General features: G+C 48.9%; 1 protein-coding gene across 8 annotated transcripts in view; it reads right to left on the bottom strand.

The window, feature by feature from the left end:
• Positions 1–3476: 3476 nt before the first annotated feature.
• The window catches only part of Stard8 (StAR related lipid transfer domain containing 8), a 77559-nt gene continuing 64210 nt past the window's right edge, over positions 3477–16825 (bottom strand). For 4 of the 8 annotated variants that reach the window (XM_023704710.1, XM_023704715.1, XM_004644517.2 and 1 more), the window contains 12 exons: positions 15474–15555; positions 14410–14473; positions 10364–11769; positions 9654–9827; positions 8713–8872; positions 8090–8288; positions 7475–7685; positions 6852–6966; positions 6430–6654; positions 5284–5501; positions 5018–5194; positions 3477–4843 (listed from right to left, as the gene is read on the bottom strand). In XM_023704710.1, coding sequence (XP_023560478.1) covers positions 4726–4843; positions 5018–5194; positions 5284–5501; positions 6430–6654; positions 6852–6966; positions 7475–7685; positions 8090–8288; positions 8713–8872; positions 9654–9827; positions 10364–11769; positions 14410–14473; positions 15474–15555 — 3149 coding nt within the window. In that variant the 3' untranslated portion in view covers positions 3477–4725. Of the gene's footprint in view, positions 4844–5017; positions 5195–5283; positions 5502–6429; positions 6655–6851; positions 6967–7474; positions 7686–8089; positions 8289–8712; positions 8873–9653; positions 9828–10363; positions 11770–14409; positions 14474–15473; positions 15556–16825 lie in introns of those variants that run through there. The other 4 variants (XM_023704717.1, XM_023704718.1, XM_023704711.1 and 1 more) reach the window with 4 other exon arrangements.

The raw sequence follows: 16825 nt of genomic DNA, 5'->3' as shown, positions 1-16825 counted from the left end.
CTTTTTTTAAAAAAGTGTGCCATTGGTCACGGCTCCTGTCTCAGCTGTTGGGTCAAGACATGCAATGTAAATCTTCTCTTTCTTAAAATGTAGAGAAAAAAGGGTTTATGTGAGTCTTTGAGTTTTTTGAGCTGGGCATTCTTAGTGCTGAAGTCTGAGTGAGAGCATATTTTTTTCTTTCTTTCTTTCTTCTCTCTCTCTCTCTCTCTCTCTCTCTCTCTCTCTCTCTCTCTCTCTCTCTCTCTCTCTCTTTCTTCTTTCCTTTCCTTTCCTTTCCTTTCCTTTCCTTTCCTTTCCTTTCCTTTCCTTTTCTTTTTTTATTTTGCAGAACCGGGGATTGAACTCAGGCCCTTGCACTTGCCAGAGAAGTGCTTATTCTACTGAGCCATCTCCCCGGCCCCACGTTTTATTTCTTGAAGAGTGTTGTCAGTCAATTTTGTCCATTCACTTTGTTTCGGACTCAGGACTCTTGACAGCCACATATAAAGGCTTTATCTTTAGTCAAAATGTGGATGTCTCAGGTCACCAAAAGCCAGGTATTCCTGGGAAGAAATGAAGCTGTTGTGTGGTGGTAGGGAGCCTAAGATCACATGTAGGCTGGATCCAATTCCTAGATAGTCCCTAGATCATTGCTTGGTGTAAGAATATATCCAAGTTATTGGACTCACTGATGGGAAATTTGAGTTTCTCTGAGAGTTTATATTCCCTTTTAGATAGAAAATTGTGAGTTTAGAGAGTATTATGGTAGGATAGCTCTAGAGTTGGGCTGCAGATTAGAATATCATCTAAATACTGTAGGACGGTTCCCTGTTTAAGTTTCTTTGATTGGATATTGGGGTTCTTTGTAGGACATTCCCACACCAGTGCCTCTTTTTCCCTTAGAACTCCTATGGCCACTATGATTGTTTAAAGGACAGGGTACGGCCCCTATGAACCTGTGTAGTAGCAGGCCCTCTGAGTGTCACTGAGGCACAACTCTGCACCCACTGGAACAATTGAATGCATACACTTTGCTATCAGGCAGCTGGGTTAACTAGCCATCAGGCCACCCAAGTTACTAGCTACACAACTACCTGAGATAGTGACACATGGCAACAGGGACAGTAAATAGTGGTGCCAGGTTACTGTCTCCAGAGCCCAGGTTCTTAATCACCACCCAATACCCTCCTGTTGTAATAGGGCCTGACCTGGGCTTCCTGATCCTTGGTAGCTGGACCCGCATGGTACAATCCAGGGCTGAAAGGTTGGGGGAATTCTCTGTCACTTCTGTGAGCCCCCTCATAACTGTCTCCTCGTAACCATCATGTCTTAGATGGTCATTCTCATACCACTCATTATCAGTATAATGAACCCCAGCCTCATCACAGCCTTATCCCAGGATGGGCTGGGTCAGTGCCTGTGCTAGAAGGCCCCTGATGCCTTCTTTCAAAGCAGCCAGAGCAGCATATTGGTGGTCATCAAGCCCATCACTGCTTGTGCAGTCTCCTGCCCACACATATCTGGGGTGCTTCTGTTTAGCTTTTCCTAAGACAAAGAGCTACTGGGTCCACCCTGCTTTACCATATTGCCTTCCAAGTTAGTCTTGGTGCCCCATCAACAGCAGTAAGCACAGGCCCAGAGCATGTAGGGATAACTGAAAACAGAAGGATAATGGAAGGTGACTGGGGAGTGGGATTGACAGGACCCCATGTGTTGACACTGGTTGGAAGTACTGCTGACCTCAGGATGCTAAGAAATAGCATGACTTTCTTGCCTGGGATATGGACAGCACTGAAGGGATGCAAACACAGATTTAATTCCAAAACTTGTACAATCATGTACCATAGAACATTTGTGTCAACAATGGGTAGTCTATACTACCAGTGGTGGTCCCATAAGGTTATATACCCTAATGATGTAAACCCTTCAGTTTGTGTAAAAACATACTAGGCTTCTCCATTATCTAACAATGAGTGTCTTAGTGTGGACCCTGTCTTGTTTACTTTCTCACAGATGAGACATAATGCCTTAACACCCTCCTCAGAGGAGGAGAGGTTTATTTTGACTCCCATTTATAATCCATGGTCAGCAGGCTCCAATCCATAAAATGGTGCAACAGGGGGACGTAGCAGAGGAAAAGCTTCTCCTATCAGGGAAGCAAAGGAAGCAGAGAGAAGTGAGGAGCCAGGGAAGGAGACACACCCTTCTAGGTCACGCCCAATGACCTGCCTTCTCTGACTAGCTATGAGTGCATGGATCCATGAGTAAAGAGCTCCCATGACCCACTCACCTCCCAAACAGAAGATCTGGGGAGGGCAGGTCTAAACCATTACACATCCTCATGGGGACTGTACTCCTTAAAACCTAGGAATTTCATGGCCACAGCAACAAGACAAAGGAAATCCCTTCCTTTTGGGAAGGTCAAGATGAAGGCTTGTCTTTTGGACTTCACTGGTCCCTAGAGGTGGGCCAGAATTCTGCCTCAAAACGTTCAGATCTCTCTTAGGTTGGCTTCTTTGTGGGACAAAGCCCCCTCAGCCTCCTGGATCGGGTCTCTGTTCTTCATCCTTTGCATGGCCTGTGAGTAGGTAGGGAAAGGAGATCTTGGCTGGGCCCATCTCTCCCTAGAGTTGCTATTAAGGTACCTGAGGTCATATTTGTGGGCAGCACCCAGGACCCTGGAGTTATGGTTTGTATATAGATGCTCCCCAAAGCTTCATGCAGTTGTAGGTTGGGCTTTTTCAGAGGTGGCTGGATATTGAGTACGTGGCGCTGGAATTAAGGGTGTGTGGTTACTAAACTAGTCCATTGATTGGTTTCACATGGTTGTGAGTGTGGACAATGGGAAGGCCTGCCCTGGGTGTGAGTGCTACCTGCCCTTTAGGTGCGTAGCCTCAACAGAACATAAGGGACAGAGGGGAGCAAGAGTGGTCACTTTCTGCTTGTTTTTTCCACCTTCTGCCTGCCTTAAACTGCTTTTCCTCTGCCAGGCCACCCTGCTTTGGAGCCAGCCAGCTATGAACTGAAACCTCTATAAACTGTGAGCCAAAAAATAAATCTGACCCCCTTTGACTTTGGGTGTTGTGTATTTCGTTTCAGCAATGAAAAAGTAACTGAGACTCTTGGCCTGATCCTGGAAGAGGTTTGCACCTTCTGCACAAGCCTCAGCTTCTCCACATTCTGCCTCTTCTCGCCCATATCACCTCCCAAGACAAGCACTGAGGCCCTGCCCATTCATCCCTTGGTTTTACCACAAGTCCTGGCAGCAGTGAACTAGGACTTGGGAGAGGGCATGGTGAGTACTCACCACCTGTGATCTGTGAGCCTGGGTTGGAGCCCCATCCCTAGTCCCAAGCCCACTGGCTCCACAAAAAGACAAGCACAAGGGGCTGGGGAGATGGCTCAGTGGAATAAGTGCTTCCCTGGCAAGCGCAAGGGCCTGAGTTCAATCCCTGATTCCGCAAAAAAAAAAAAAAAAAGACAAGCACAGACCAAGATGCAACTTTAGTGATTTTTTATTGTTGTGCTGAGGGTTCCTGCTGTATCCTGCTCTCCACCTCTCTGCTCTCATCAGAAGTGTCCTCCTTCAAGGCCTTCCAGACCTCCTTGTTCCCACCCAGAGATATAACATACTCAGGGGAGTACATGCGTGTGTGTGTGTGTGTGTGTGTGTGTATATATATATATATACACACACATTCTGACTGTAAGTATTTATAGGTACAAATGAAACAGGCTTAAAACTTAGAATAGTGGCTGGGACCCACCCCATTCTGTTTTTTTTAGCCAAAATGACAATGAAACACCCGTGGGCCTTTGAACTCCGTTTCAATTTCCATGTGAATCACGGTGGCCAGTGAATAGGAGAGGTCAATCTCCATCTGGTAAAGATGTGCCCTTCCATCTTGTCTTGCTGTCCCAGGTCTCTGCCTCAGAAAGGGGCTGTTAATATCAGCCCATTATGATAGGTGAAAGGATCAGGGGTACAGATACATTTCCCTTTTCTGTCGTGCTTTTGCTTGACCTCTGCAGACATGGCAGTGCATGGCCAAACGCTAGCCAGGACCCTAGAGAGTGGCAGAAAAAGTGTGGAGTCCTAGTTAGAGGAGGCTGGTTCATTGGTCTCTTGAGAATTCAGAAAGGAAGGTTCCCCTCCCTCATATCCCAAGTTAGCCCAAATCGTCATGTGGCCTATAAAGGGCTCATCAGTGCCCACTCTACATCAGCCTTATAAGAACTGGCATCGTAGTTACATAAATAAAACAGTGGTTGGGGATTCCCTCTGTTCGGCCCTTAGTGCACATCTACCCTAGTTCAAATTCTGGAAAAGCCAGTTCAAGGCAGGATCAGAACCTCCTGTCCAACATCAAAAGGGCCTTCGCATCTGAGAGGGTGGCTTGGCCTCTCAGCCTGGCAGACAGCTACTCCCTACCTCCATTTCCCTGCACACTGGGGGCCACTGAGGCTTTGGACTGAGTGAGGGTTCGTAGGTGTGTGGCAGGCAGTGATGGTTTTCTTGCTAACATGACTCTGCTCTTACACTGAAGATGAAGGTGAAGTGTGGATGAGACACCTACATTCTATCTGCCCCTGATGTACAGAGGAGCATGAGAAGGTAACAGGGACAAGTAACTGGCACCACCTGGGCCTGACTGTACCCCTGGTGACAGTCTCTAGGAGCCTCTCTGTTCCCATTCCTGCTCACTCTCATGGTTTCAGGGGACCTGGGCAATGCCAGCCTGAGGCTCACAGCTTTGTCTCAGGACCAGCTGCATGCAGTGTGGGGAAGGAGTCCCGGATCTTGGCCACTTCCATGGCACACAGGTGCCCAAAGACTTTGTTGTACCAGTCAGGAGAACGGCCCCTGGGGAAGCAGAAGAAGCTAGGCATGAGTAATGGGGTTTTCCCCACTGCCTTTGCTAGAGAAAGAGAAGAAGAGATCTGCCCACCCTTCCACCCCCAGTATCAAGGGCATGGGGCAGAGGCGGAGCAGAAGTCAGGGCCAACAAGGCAGGGTGGGCCACCCCAGGACTGGTACCTCAGGTCAGCACGGCAGATGTGAGTGAGGCGAGAGCGACCCAGGCCGCAGGGCTCCATGAGGTACTGGGAAGTAAGCATGAGGGCCCGCACCCCTGACTCTGGCACAGGCTGCTCAGGATCCAGGGACTGGGAGACAAGCAGGCACCCCCCACGAGGCAAGTCTGAGCGCCACATCCTGAGGGAGAGAGAACACTCATTCAGATTCCTAGTGCTGGCTCCTGACCCCCCTTTCTGGGTCCCCCTAACACAGCAGGATGGCCTCACCGGAGCACCACAAAGTCGCGGCATGGGTGGGGCGCCATGCTGTCAGTGACATAGTGGTACAGCTCCACCCCTGGCATCAGGGCTTCCAGCACCTGGGCCCGCAGTAGGTCTTCATCCCAAAGTGCCCGCTCCCGTAGGACACGCTGCAACACCACAGCCGGCGGGGCTGCCACTTCGGTGGAGGCCTTCCACATCCTCAAGGGGTGCCCATCTGGCACCTGCAAGCCATGGCAGTAGGGACAGGGCAGTGGTGAGGGCTAGAAAACTCCAAGTCAAGGCCTCAAACTGCAGGGTTAGGGACTCCTTTTGCTTGTGCTGAGCAAAGGAAAGCTGTAGGGCTCCTCCGCTAACCCCAGCCAGTCCCACACAGTGCCAGCCTGTGCCCCCATCCTCCAAGAAAGAGCATGACCAGTACCGAGACAGGTATAGAGAGAAAGCATGTCCAGCATAGAGCACTGCAGAAAGCTGAATGGGGGAGGGCCTGGATATGGAGGCTAAGAGTGGCCTGGGAAATGCCATGCTTAGGGGCAGACAATTCAAGGGAACAGAATGTCATAAGCAGAAGCACAAAGGTAGAAATGCAGGCTCAGCTTGACTGGCATAGGGAGAGAAGGTAGCAGTTGTCTGGAGTGGGGTTTTCCTAAGAGAAATCTGGAAGGTGATCCATTAGTGAGGTCCCTTGGTCTCATTTGGTTCTTCTTGTTTTTTTTTTTCTTTAGTAGTATATGTTTGTAATACATAATAATTACATTCATTTGGGGAAACAGTCTACAAACATATCACGTGTCACATATTACAAGCTGTTCATTTTCACTCCCTCCCCACCCACCTTCCCCAGATCCCTTTCACAACTCCACAGAGTCTACTTCCCTGTTTGCTCCTGTTTCTCTTTGAGATTGCTCTTCAAATTATTTACATTCTGGATCCTCTCATAGTAGAGAAACAGAAACGGTGCAATATTTAACTTTGTGTCTGATTTATTTCCCTTAGTGTTACCTTCTCAAAATCCCTATTCTCCAAATATCTAATCCAGGCCTCGTGAGGCTGGCAGAGCAGTTCTCATGGGTGCTTCCTTTGGTTCTCTGCCCCTTTGCCTGCAGCACACCCCTCCCAGGCTGATGGCAGCCATGGGTACAGAGCACCCACCTTCCTGCAAGCCAGCTCTGTGTGCTGGGGCCCCGGCACACTCATCCAGCCCTTGAAGCGCTCAGCAGCATCACGCAGCAGCTCCTGCACGCTGTCTTCCATGTAGAGGCTCAGGCTCACCCCAGCAGCCTGTGCCTGCCGCAACTCAGCCAGGGCTGGCCCAGGAGGGCTGAGCTCAGCCGCACTGTAGGAGCCGCACAATTGCACCACCATGTCCTGGGGCACCTGGGAAGGAGCACATACCGAGGCTGGGGGCCTTGGGGGGCAGGAGACCCATGAGGCAGACGAAAAACCTCAGGGAGAAGAGCTGGAAGCAAGTGCTTGAGGGGAGTCAGGTGGGCCCTACCCTTGACTTGGGGTGCAAAGGTCAGGCCTGATGGTCATGGGCTGATAAGCAGGCACCATGGCCTGGACTGAGTCACCTGGAAAAGTTTCTTGCAGTCGCTGATCATGTGTGATAGGCCCTGGGTCGCAGCTATGTTCTCACTCAGGTCCCGAGGACCTGGCCGGCCAACCCGGCTGCGTTTGCTCCTGATCCTGGAGGAAGATGGTGAGAGAAGACCAAATGGATGACAGGCTGTCTTCCAGCTCAAAGAAGCCAGTTTGCCTGTCCTGCCCACAAAACTATCTGCTGTTATTTCTTTCTTTCTTTCTTTCTTTCTTTTAAACTGTATTTGGTAGAGGGTCTCAGTACGCAGCTCCGACTCACAGTGATCCTCCTGTTTTCAACCTCCCCAGTGCTGAATTACAGGCATGCGCCACCATGCCTGCTCTTGGTGACTGGCTCAGCATGCTGAGGGTCAGGGCCAGTGCGGCATGTGATGCCAGGGATTGAACTCATCCCTGCACTTGCCTAAGCAGGTGTTTAGTCCTCTGAGCTATCTCAGCTGCCCTTCTGCAGTCTTTTACAAAGGCCTTGCTCCACGGTAACCAGCTAGCTCCAGCGCCTGAAGTCAGGCTGACCCCTTGTGGCAAGGTCAGAAAATAGCAGTGCCAGCCACCAAAGGCCCCACATCTAATGGTGCCATGCTCTTCCCCAGTTTACCTGGGCGACAGGCTATCCTTCTTGGAGACATTAAGGTGGAAGATAGAGGGGGCCAGGCACACTGCCAGGTTGCCAGCTGTCATCTGGTTTTCCTCAGCAGATGCAATGTCACTGAGGAAGTACAGCAAGGTCTGTAGCACTTCTCGGTTCTCATCGGGAAGAAGCAGTGTGGCAGCCTGGGCTGCTGCCAACCACTGATCCTTGGGGAGAACTGTGAGAAGGAAAGGGAAGAAGGGCCTTGCTTACTTCTCTGGAGGCCCTAGCAGCAGTCCTCCTGCCTCCAAGAATGCATGGGCACAGCAGTTCCCAGGCGAGCCAAGGGCAGCTCTGGGAGACCTCTGGGGGAGTGATCCAGCTCTGTTCCTAACATGCAGGGTCACCATAGTCCTTTCCTTGCTTCAAGGCCTCAGTCTACCCTTCCACATAGTGGGCTTAGAGGAGTAGACTGGTCTCTCCAAGTGTTTTTCTTTTTTTTTCCAAGTGTTTTCTAACTCTAGAGAGGAACTGTTCTCCTGGGCTCATGAGTCTAATCCCCAGGCTTGTCACCTACAAACCCTGAGAGTCAGGGAGAGTGTAAATAAGGCAGCTTTGGGGGGAGAGATGCAGGTGACTCACGCTGGTAGATCTGCAGGAAAGTGGTGGTGAGCTTGCTGGTAAAGATAGGTTCGGGCAGGTCCCGGAAGTATTGCTTGAGCAGGTCGGCCACATCGTAGGCAGACTGGCCCTCATAGCACACATTGTCAGGAGAGTTTTCGTTCATCTGGCGCAGGTTCTGGATCCTGGACTTCACGCCGGACTTGCGGAAGATGCCCACCTGGCTCACACAGAACAGGGACAGAGGGCGACGTAGGGGGAGGAGGAAAACTGTGAGCATTGGCCATCATAAGGCTTCAAAGTCTAGTGGGCTTCCTACTGGGCTAGGTGAGAGATAAATGGCAAGACCAAAGCAAAGGCTTTTCACAGCCTAGGAGCTGAGGCAAAAGATGGGTTTCTTAGAGATGAGGAGGAAAAGGTGACCTTAGGCTAAGGCAGACTCCCAGCAGATGAAGACAATGGAGCCTGGGCCAGAAAGCAACTGCCCCAGAGGTGGACGCCAGGCTCCAACCTGGCTGCACGGACAGGAGGTATCTGGTGGCCCACCCAACTTAGGGGAGGCAGATCTGCTCTGTTCCTAGCCCCTCAGCCTGAGCCTTTTACCACAGCACCACCTCTCCACGGCCTCTGTCCCCAGTGCTCACCTGGTCCAGGCACTGACTACGCAAGTAGCGCATGGCTTGCTGAATGCTCTGTGGCAGTGGCTGACCTGTGCGCTGCACATGGATGAGGGGAGGCACCCCAAATACATGTTGTCCCCGGTAGTCTGGGGTCTTGTTCCTTTTCATGAACTTGGGCACTGGCCTGTTTGGAAGAGTGATAAGTGAGGAAGGTGGAAGACTATGTCAAGATTGTATCTGTGGTTTCTGGGCCCAGGGGAATAGAGATGGTGCAGTGGGGAGGGAGACATCACAGCCCAGAATGCAGATGCACTGGGCTCTCAGAGGGCCCAGCATGAATGAGTCACACACAGATACAGGCAGCTCTGAGTTTGGCCAAGGAGATAACAGTGTCAACAGGCAGTGACAAATCATGTGGCCAGTACTCAGCCAAGAACCTATAGAGACCCATGAGTCCTCTAAAGAGGGTCCTCTAAAGAGGAAGCATCAACTCAGTGTGCTGCTCAGGGACAAGGCGCTTCTTCCTGACAAGAAGTGGATGGAGGCCTGCCAGGCCGAGAGACAAGCATGAGTAAAGGCAGAGAGGTAGGAAAAAGTATGGCATGTGCAGAGAAGAGCAACTACTCCTACTGCTGGGTAAGATGTGGCTGCTTGTGGTGAGCTAATGAGCCCAGAAGATGAGCGTTCAGAATGAGAGGACCAGAATGGAAAGGAATCTAGACAAGTGGGGGTGTGAGGATATTTCTCTGCAGCATGAAGACCAGTTACCTTGTTGGACAATCTCACCAATGGCAGAATGGAGCTAGACAGCGAACCAACAGCTGGAGGACCAAGGGTCCTCTCCCCCATACCCACCCTCGTGCAGCCCCTCCAGATTCCTGGCACAGCACAGCACTCCATGGTCCTGGGGGTTCTGCCTGCCTGTACCTCCTGGTGTTGCCCACCGTGGCCTGGGAGCCACTCACCAGGCCCAGCCCTGCTTGTGGGGCACAGTGTACTTCTCCATGAAAGCTGTGAGCCGCAGTAGCGAACCCTTGTGCAGGAGGTTGATCTGGCCTGCGAATTGCCGGTTAATCTCCAGCGACTCTGAGTTGAGGCTGGGTCGGTGGGAGTGCTGGAAGCTGTGCCAACGGAGCTTCCTGTTGGGGGTAGAGGGTAGAGAAGTCAAAGAAGAAATTTGGTGAACACTTAGAAAAGGATGTGTTCTTCTGATATATATATGATTTAGCCCTCCTATACATACATTATAGAAGGGCTAAGTCTCAGTGCCAGGTCTTCCCATGGGCAAATTATCTCTTTGGGAGGAGGTGGCACTGACCTCAGGCCCAGCCATGCTAGTCTTCTGTCTATTGCATGGCACTGGAAAGGGGCTACTCTAAGACACCCTCAGTGGCAATGCTGCAAGGCAGAGACTACTGCCGCTAACACCCTCCCTGTACAAAGGCCTCAAGGCCCAAATGGAAGAGAGGTTTCCATGTCCTCAAGGCCACATCAGGGCGGGCTCTGACCTAATACTGCAAACTCCCATGTCTCATATGTTCCTGTTTCCCTCCTGGAATTGGATGCTTAGAAGTGATCACCCAGCCTCCAAAACCTTCCCCTGGGTCTTTTGACTAAGAAATCAGAGAGGGGACAAAAGGAGACCCCCACCCTCACCCCTGCCCCCCAATTTTACCTGCAGGGTCTGGTAAGCGAGGCTCCAACTCCTGAATCACGGCGCTCGCGGGGCACTGATACCTGCAGTCCTGCCAGGGACCCTTCAGCCCCAGCCTCATGCATGGAGTTTCCACTACTGTCAAGTTCACTGGCAGAGGCCACAGTGTCAGAAATGGAATGTGCTTCTTTCACAGACAGGCTGGAGGCAGAGGTGGGCTCCCCACTTGAGTTGGTCTCTTGCTCATAGTCTTGGGGTTCCGTCTCTGCTTGTCCCAGTGGTCCAGCATCTGCTGGGGTCTCATCCAGGACTCCTGGCTGGACTTCTTCCTGGACCTTCCACCTGGACTCTCCGTAACCTGGAACCCCTGCTGGGACTAGAGCCTCAGACTGGTCTTCAACCTCAGCTGGGGCTATTTCTACTGATGAAGTGGCCTCCTCCTCCTCTTCCTCCTCCTCCTCCTCCTCCTCCTCTTCTTCCTTATCTCTAGGCCCTAGCTCAGGGTACATAGCTTGAGACCAGAGCTCTACCCGTTGCTGCAGGCCCCACACATGCTGGAGGATGTTGTCTAGGTGGGCATAGCTGTTCCCACCCTCTTGTTCTTCTTCAGCTTTCACCCCATCCAGTATAGGCTCAGCAAGACACAGCTCTGGTAAGTTATCATAGGTGCTAGCATGGCTGCCTGTTGAGCCACAGGAACCCCGACGTCCTTCATAGCCCCAGGGCCTCCCCAGCTGCCAATCTTCCAGATGGTGCCCATCCTCAGGACACAGGCTCTCAATGGAAAGAGAGCGAGGGAATGTGCCTGGTTTATGGTCCCTGGGCACATGCACCAGGTAGTTACCCCGGTATACCTGCTGAGGATGCCGGAATGTGGCCACAGGCCAAGCCTCCCAGGCCCTTCGAGTCTCACCACCACTGCTACCAGCTGAAGTGGCTGCCTGATTCTTAGTCTTGTGAAATCCAGCTGAGAGGAAGCCACGGCAACTGCAAAACGATGAGGCTTTCGTGGCCTTCTCCAAGGTGGCTGTGCTACGCTGCAGCTGTGTTTGCCGATTGTTACCCTTTTCCTTACGCCTTAGGGACTCCAGATGCTTGAGGAAACTACGGGTATGGTGCTTCTTAGCTTTGTTCTGGGGACTCGCCTGGCTCTGGGTAGGGCTGAGGCGGGACCGGTCACTTGTACTGGGGTCACAGACTGGCAAGGGCAGCTTCACTTGCTCACGTGGTAAGCTCACAATGATAGCTGGCAGTGAGGTGGCACTAAGTTCAGTGAGGACGCTTTCACAACTAGAGGCCACTGGTAGGCTAGGGCTCGGTGGGGCCAGCAGGTCAGAGGAGCCCACCTGAGACCAACGCTTGCTTTCCTTCTGGAAGGTCCAGGGGCTGCTGATGGTGCACTGCTCTTCCTCTTCCGAGCCTTCATTCTGGAGAGAGGACCAGAGGGAGGGGTCAGAGAGGTCCATCCCACAAGTTCTGGCTTGTGATCCATCTCTGCCTCCAAATTCTCAGGGGACTTTGAGGTGGAAAGCCTTGCTTTCTGCTCTTGAAGTGCTAAAGGAGTCATAGTCCCAGATGTATGGTAAGTTACCTAATTAATCTAAGCCCTCATTTTACAAATGAAAAAAATGACACCTACATAGGTAACACCATTTGTCCAAGGTTATACACAATGAGTCAGGGACAGAGCCTCCTGAATGTTCAGGCTGTGATCTTAGACTTAGAATGACAACGTTACCCGAAGTGGAGGGCACATTAGATTTTCTAATTCATTTCCTCCATGGCAAGGTGAGGAGACTTAGGCCCACAAAAGGGAAGGAGCTTTCCCAAGTCACTGAGCACTCAGTGGCAGAATAGCAACCAGGCGTCATGGGGCTCCGACTTCACAAACCAGGGCTTTGGCAACTCAGCTGGCCCAACTGAGTCCTCCTAAGCAAAACCCACAGGAAACCAACCAAATCTACACCCAGAAAACAACAGGGTCAGAAAGCCTACATTCCCAGAAAGGCAGGGTTAGAAACATGCTTGGAGATTATTAATTCAGCTCCCCAAGTCACTGCAGGGTGGGGAAAATGAGGTTGAGGAGGGTAGGACCACATGAGGGTGGGGCTGTGGGATCTTGACTTCCAAAATGACAGAGTCCATGTCTACCACATTATTTTGTCCCTGTTACCTATTCAATGAATCATGACCATTAAAAACTAAGCAATGAGTCAGAGAGATAGCTTAGTAGAATAAGCACTTGCCTGGCATGCACAAGATGCTGAGTTCAATCCCCAATACTGAAAAAAAAGAAAGAAAGAAAAAAGAAAGAAAGAAAGAAAGAAAGAAAGAAAGAAAGAAAGAAAGAAAGAAAGAAAGACAACCAAACAGTGAACTATTCAAAAGAAAAGACAAATTGTGATGGAGAAAGGGAAAGCAAAGAAAGGAAAAAGCATATGCATATACAAGGTAGTTAAGATTGTTCTACAGCTAATTTCTCTTAGTTCATTAGAAAGAAACTCTTGTGCTAATATTGTATAGACAAGATATCATGCCTATATATTCTATTCTAAATAACTACTAGGAAGACAGCAATACTCAATGTATCAACTACTGTAACTGTCCTACTAACCTGTTTTGAAACTTGGTTTTATTGTTATGTTTATCTTTTTTTATTCCATCATGTTCTTTTTTTCCATAATTTTATTGAGAGACATATAGCAATGAGACAGTTTCAAATCAAATCGGTATGACAGTTTCAATAATTAACACTTTGCATACTCTCTTCCTAGTGGTTATTTGCTGTACAAGATGCAGATATGATATCCTATTTACAAACACTATTACAACAAATCCCTCTATTCCTTGAATTAAGGGAATGTAACTATATATCTATCCTAACCATTTTGAATACACAGATACTAAATGGACATTCATCTGTATACCCTTTCTTTGTTTAGTTCTGTCATTTGAATATTATAGGTGTGTAAACTCAGCAAAATATTCTAAAAGAGTCCAGTAGCCCATAATAGTATTGGGTCTTCCACTTCACTAGCTAGCAATGTCAGAAATTGTTGACCTGAGTCCCCTACAGCTCAACATAACAGCATGGCTTTACTTCTTATAATTCGTTTTTATACTTTTCTACTGGATAGTTAAGACCAAGGTAAAGCAGGATCTGTGCAACAAGAGTTGTAGCTTTTGGATCTGATAAGGTCAGTGAAATCCCCTCAGGATTTATCCTGAGATCCTGTACCTCAGCAATGACAAAGGATATCTTCTTTTAAGAGGAAAGAATAATTGGGATGGGGGAAAGGAGAAAAAGAAGGGAAATATATATATATATTTTATTATTTTATATTATATATATATATTAGCTAAGATAATAGTACTACTAATTTCTCGTAGTTTACTGAAAGGAAGGAACAGTTAATGTTTGTTTTATCAATCTTGCATTCTTACATTGGATAACCCAAGCAACTTCATTGAAGATAACTATATGTAATAAAACAACTATTGTCAATTTCCTATCATACTTTAAAATTCTGTATCATTTTTATTGTTTTTTGTTTTGTTTTGTTTTGCATTTATTGTTATTTTGGGATTTTTTTTTCTTTTAAAATAAAAAAAAAAACAGTAGAATAAGTGCTTCCTGGCAAGCACAAGGGTCTGAGTTCAATCCCTAGTTCTGCAAAAAAATAATAATAATAATAAAATAAACAGATAAAATAAAATACAAAACTGCAAGCAGTGGGAGCAGATGGCCTTCCCTGAGGAAGAGTCATTTCTAAGTCAAGTTATTGGTAAACCCAGAAGGAGACGTGGGCTGAGAGGGTGCGGTGTAAGGCCATAGCCAGGGCACTTGTTCTCGCACTCCCACCTAGAGATTAAGCTTGCCAAAACCCAGTGGCCTCACAGAGCCTGCTGCACAGGGGACTCCTATAGCCCACACAGGCTATTCTGCTCCGCTCCAGGTACTCTAGGTCCCTGCAGTACTGCAGCTACTTTCGTGAGTTGTTTACACAAGTCATGGGTTTCCTCTATAGTGCTACAGGTCAGAGACCACATCCCTTACCAAGACTTACCTGCTTGCTTTGAAAATGAACCTCCAGCTGCATCGAAGCACAATTGTTCAAGGTCATCAGCCTTCTGCAACAAAATGAAAGTGTTCACTTAAGGGTCCCAAAACCCATAGCCTGCTAAGACCTCCTTTCAAGATCCCATCCAATACTTCTTAGGGTCAAGCCTTGAAAACTTCTCCCCAAGCCCCACTGTCCCTGAACACTTCAGCCACCCCAAACAATGCAGAGGGTATGGCCTTTTGTCTTGCAGAAGCCTTCAGATATGAAAATAAGCTACTACAGAATTGGGATGAGTTCAAGAACAGAGTACACAAAAGGCACAGGTACAAGAGGATGGGACTAAGAACTTCTACAAAGAGAACACAATGAAAAAAGGCTTGCTGGAGGACAGAAATGGGTTTCTGAGGGTGAAAGGAACAGGACTGCTATCACAGGCTTGCACAGGAGCCTGAAATAGAGAGAGAGAGAGAGAGAGAGAGAGAGAGAGAGAGAGAGAGAGAGAGAGAGATTGCCAGCAAAAAGACCAGTAGAGAAAGGTGAGACTGAGGCCAATCAGGGCTGTCAAAGCAGATGGCGAAGGACCTCAAGTGTCATGCTAATAAAGCTTTGCAGTTTCGCATGCAGGCAGTAACAAATTTTAAAGAGAAGCATCCACTTGGAGCTTTAAAAGCTGCTTCTAGTGGCCCTAAAGAGAATGGATCCCAAGGGAGTAAGAAGAGCAAAACACAAAGACAGCCAGTTAGGAGCATAGTTTGATAGACCACGAAGTCATGGTTTAGCCTCAGACAAGGACCAGGCTGCCACAAGTAGAAAGAGAATGAGTCTCAGAATGTTTGGGGAATATGAAAGCAGAGAAAAGAATCCAGTTCAGATCTGGGGTTTCTAGCTAGTGACTGGGTAAGCAAGGTTGTCACAGACACAGGAAACAGGGAGCAACGTGACTCAAAGGAAGAGCCTTGTTAATAACTGGGCTCCTCCTCTGTTAGGAGATACAGGGGTTGTTTTTTTCCACAGTGAAGTCCCAAGCTGGGCTCTTGGCTTCCAAGGCCTGGCCCTCAGCCCCCTACCTGCAAAGGGCTCCGAGAGAGTCCTCGTCCAGAAAACTGTGGTCCTTCTTCACAGAGCCAATGTCCAAGGGAAATGAACCTTCTGTATGTCAGAGAGAAAGAAAGATGAGTCTGGCAGTGGATTGGAAACTCATTCCCAGAAGTCCTTGGGCTGGAAAGGGGAGGCTAGGGAGAAAAGAAAGCAGGAAGGCTAGAACCAACATGGAAGGGAGAAAGCCAGGTGACAGTGGGGGATCACGGAGATCAGGGTTGGCAGTGGGGGAAATGCGACTGAGACTAGGAGGATTAAGCTGAACTGAAGGACCCCACTGGTCAGGGAAATAGGCTGATGGGGAACACCGGGCCTGAAACCTTGGGTGACTGCCAAGACATCTTGAGTGCTTCTAGTCTCCTTTGGATCTCGGGCTGCTCACACAGGGAAATGAGAACAGTAGAGAGGGAACAAGGAAGGAACTGCATATGGCCAAACAAGTCATCAATTCCCTCTATTGTCCAGAGCAGTGGGAGCCCACTTGCTGGGACTTGTGGAAGGGATAGGAACAAGGAAGGAGTTGGGAGAGGACAGAGAATCTGAGAAGTCCCACAGCTCTATGCCTTACTGATAAAACAAGCTCATTCATTCAGTGACCCATTCAACACATACTGACAGTATTTCATGGCAGATACTGTGCAAGGGGTCAGGTATATAGCAATGAACTATATCTCTATAGTATAGAGATAATGGCCTCTACCTTTAGGGAGTTTACACTTTGTAGGAAATGGATATTATCCATAGGAAATGGACATTATATGATACAGAAAACTCAGTCACAAATACAATAAAGAACATAAGCCAGCAAGATGGGATAAAGAGTCTGATGGACGTGGGGATGGGGGCTTCTTGGAAAGAGGGGCTCAGCAAAATCCTTTCTGAGGCAGTGCCTTTGAGCTCCATCTTAAAAAATGAGAAAAGGCTGGCTGAAAATTGGAAAGAAGCTGAGTGTGGTAGCACACATCTGTAACACCAGCTGCTTGTAGGCAAGAAGATCAAGAGTTGAAGGCCAGCCTGGGCAACTTAGCAAGATTGTCCAATTAAAAAAAATTAAATTAAATTAAAATGGTGAGGGATAACTCAGTGGTAGAGTGCCTTGGGTTCAACTTCCAGTACTACCAGGAAGGAAGGAAGGAAGGAAGGAAGGAAGGAAGGAAGGAAGGAAGGAGGGAGGGAGGGAGGGAGGGAGGGAAAGGGAAGAGAAGAGAAGGGAAGGGGAGGGGAGGGGAGGGGAGGGGAGGGAAGGGAAGAGGAGAAGAGAAGAGAAGAGAAGAGAAGAGAAGAGAAGAGAAGAGAAGAGAAGAGAAGAGAAGAGAAGAGA

Source organism: Octodon degus, unplaced genomic scaffold (assembly GCF_000260255.1).
Source record: "Octodon degus isolate 3935 unplaced genomic scaffold, OctDeg1.0 scaffold00201, whole genome shotgun sequence".
Classification (NCBI taxonomy): Eukaryota; Metazoa; Chordata; class Mammalia; order Rodentia; family Octodontidae; genus Octodon; species Octodon degus.
This window is presented reverse-complemented; position numbering and strand designations above follow the sequence as displayed.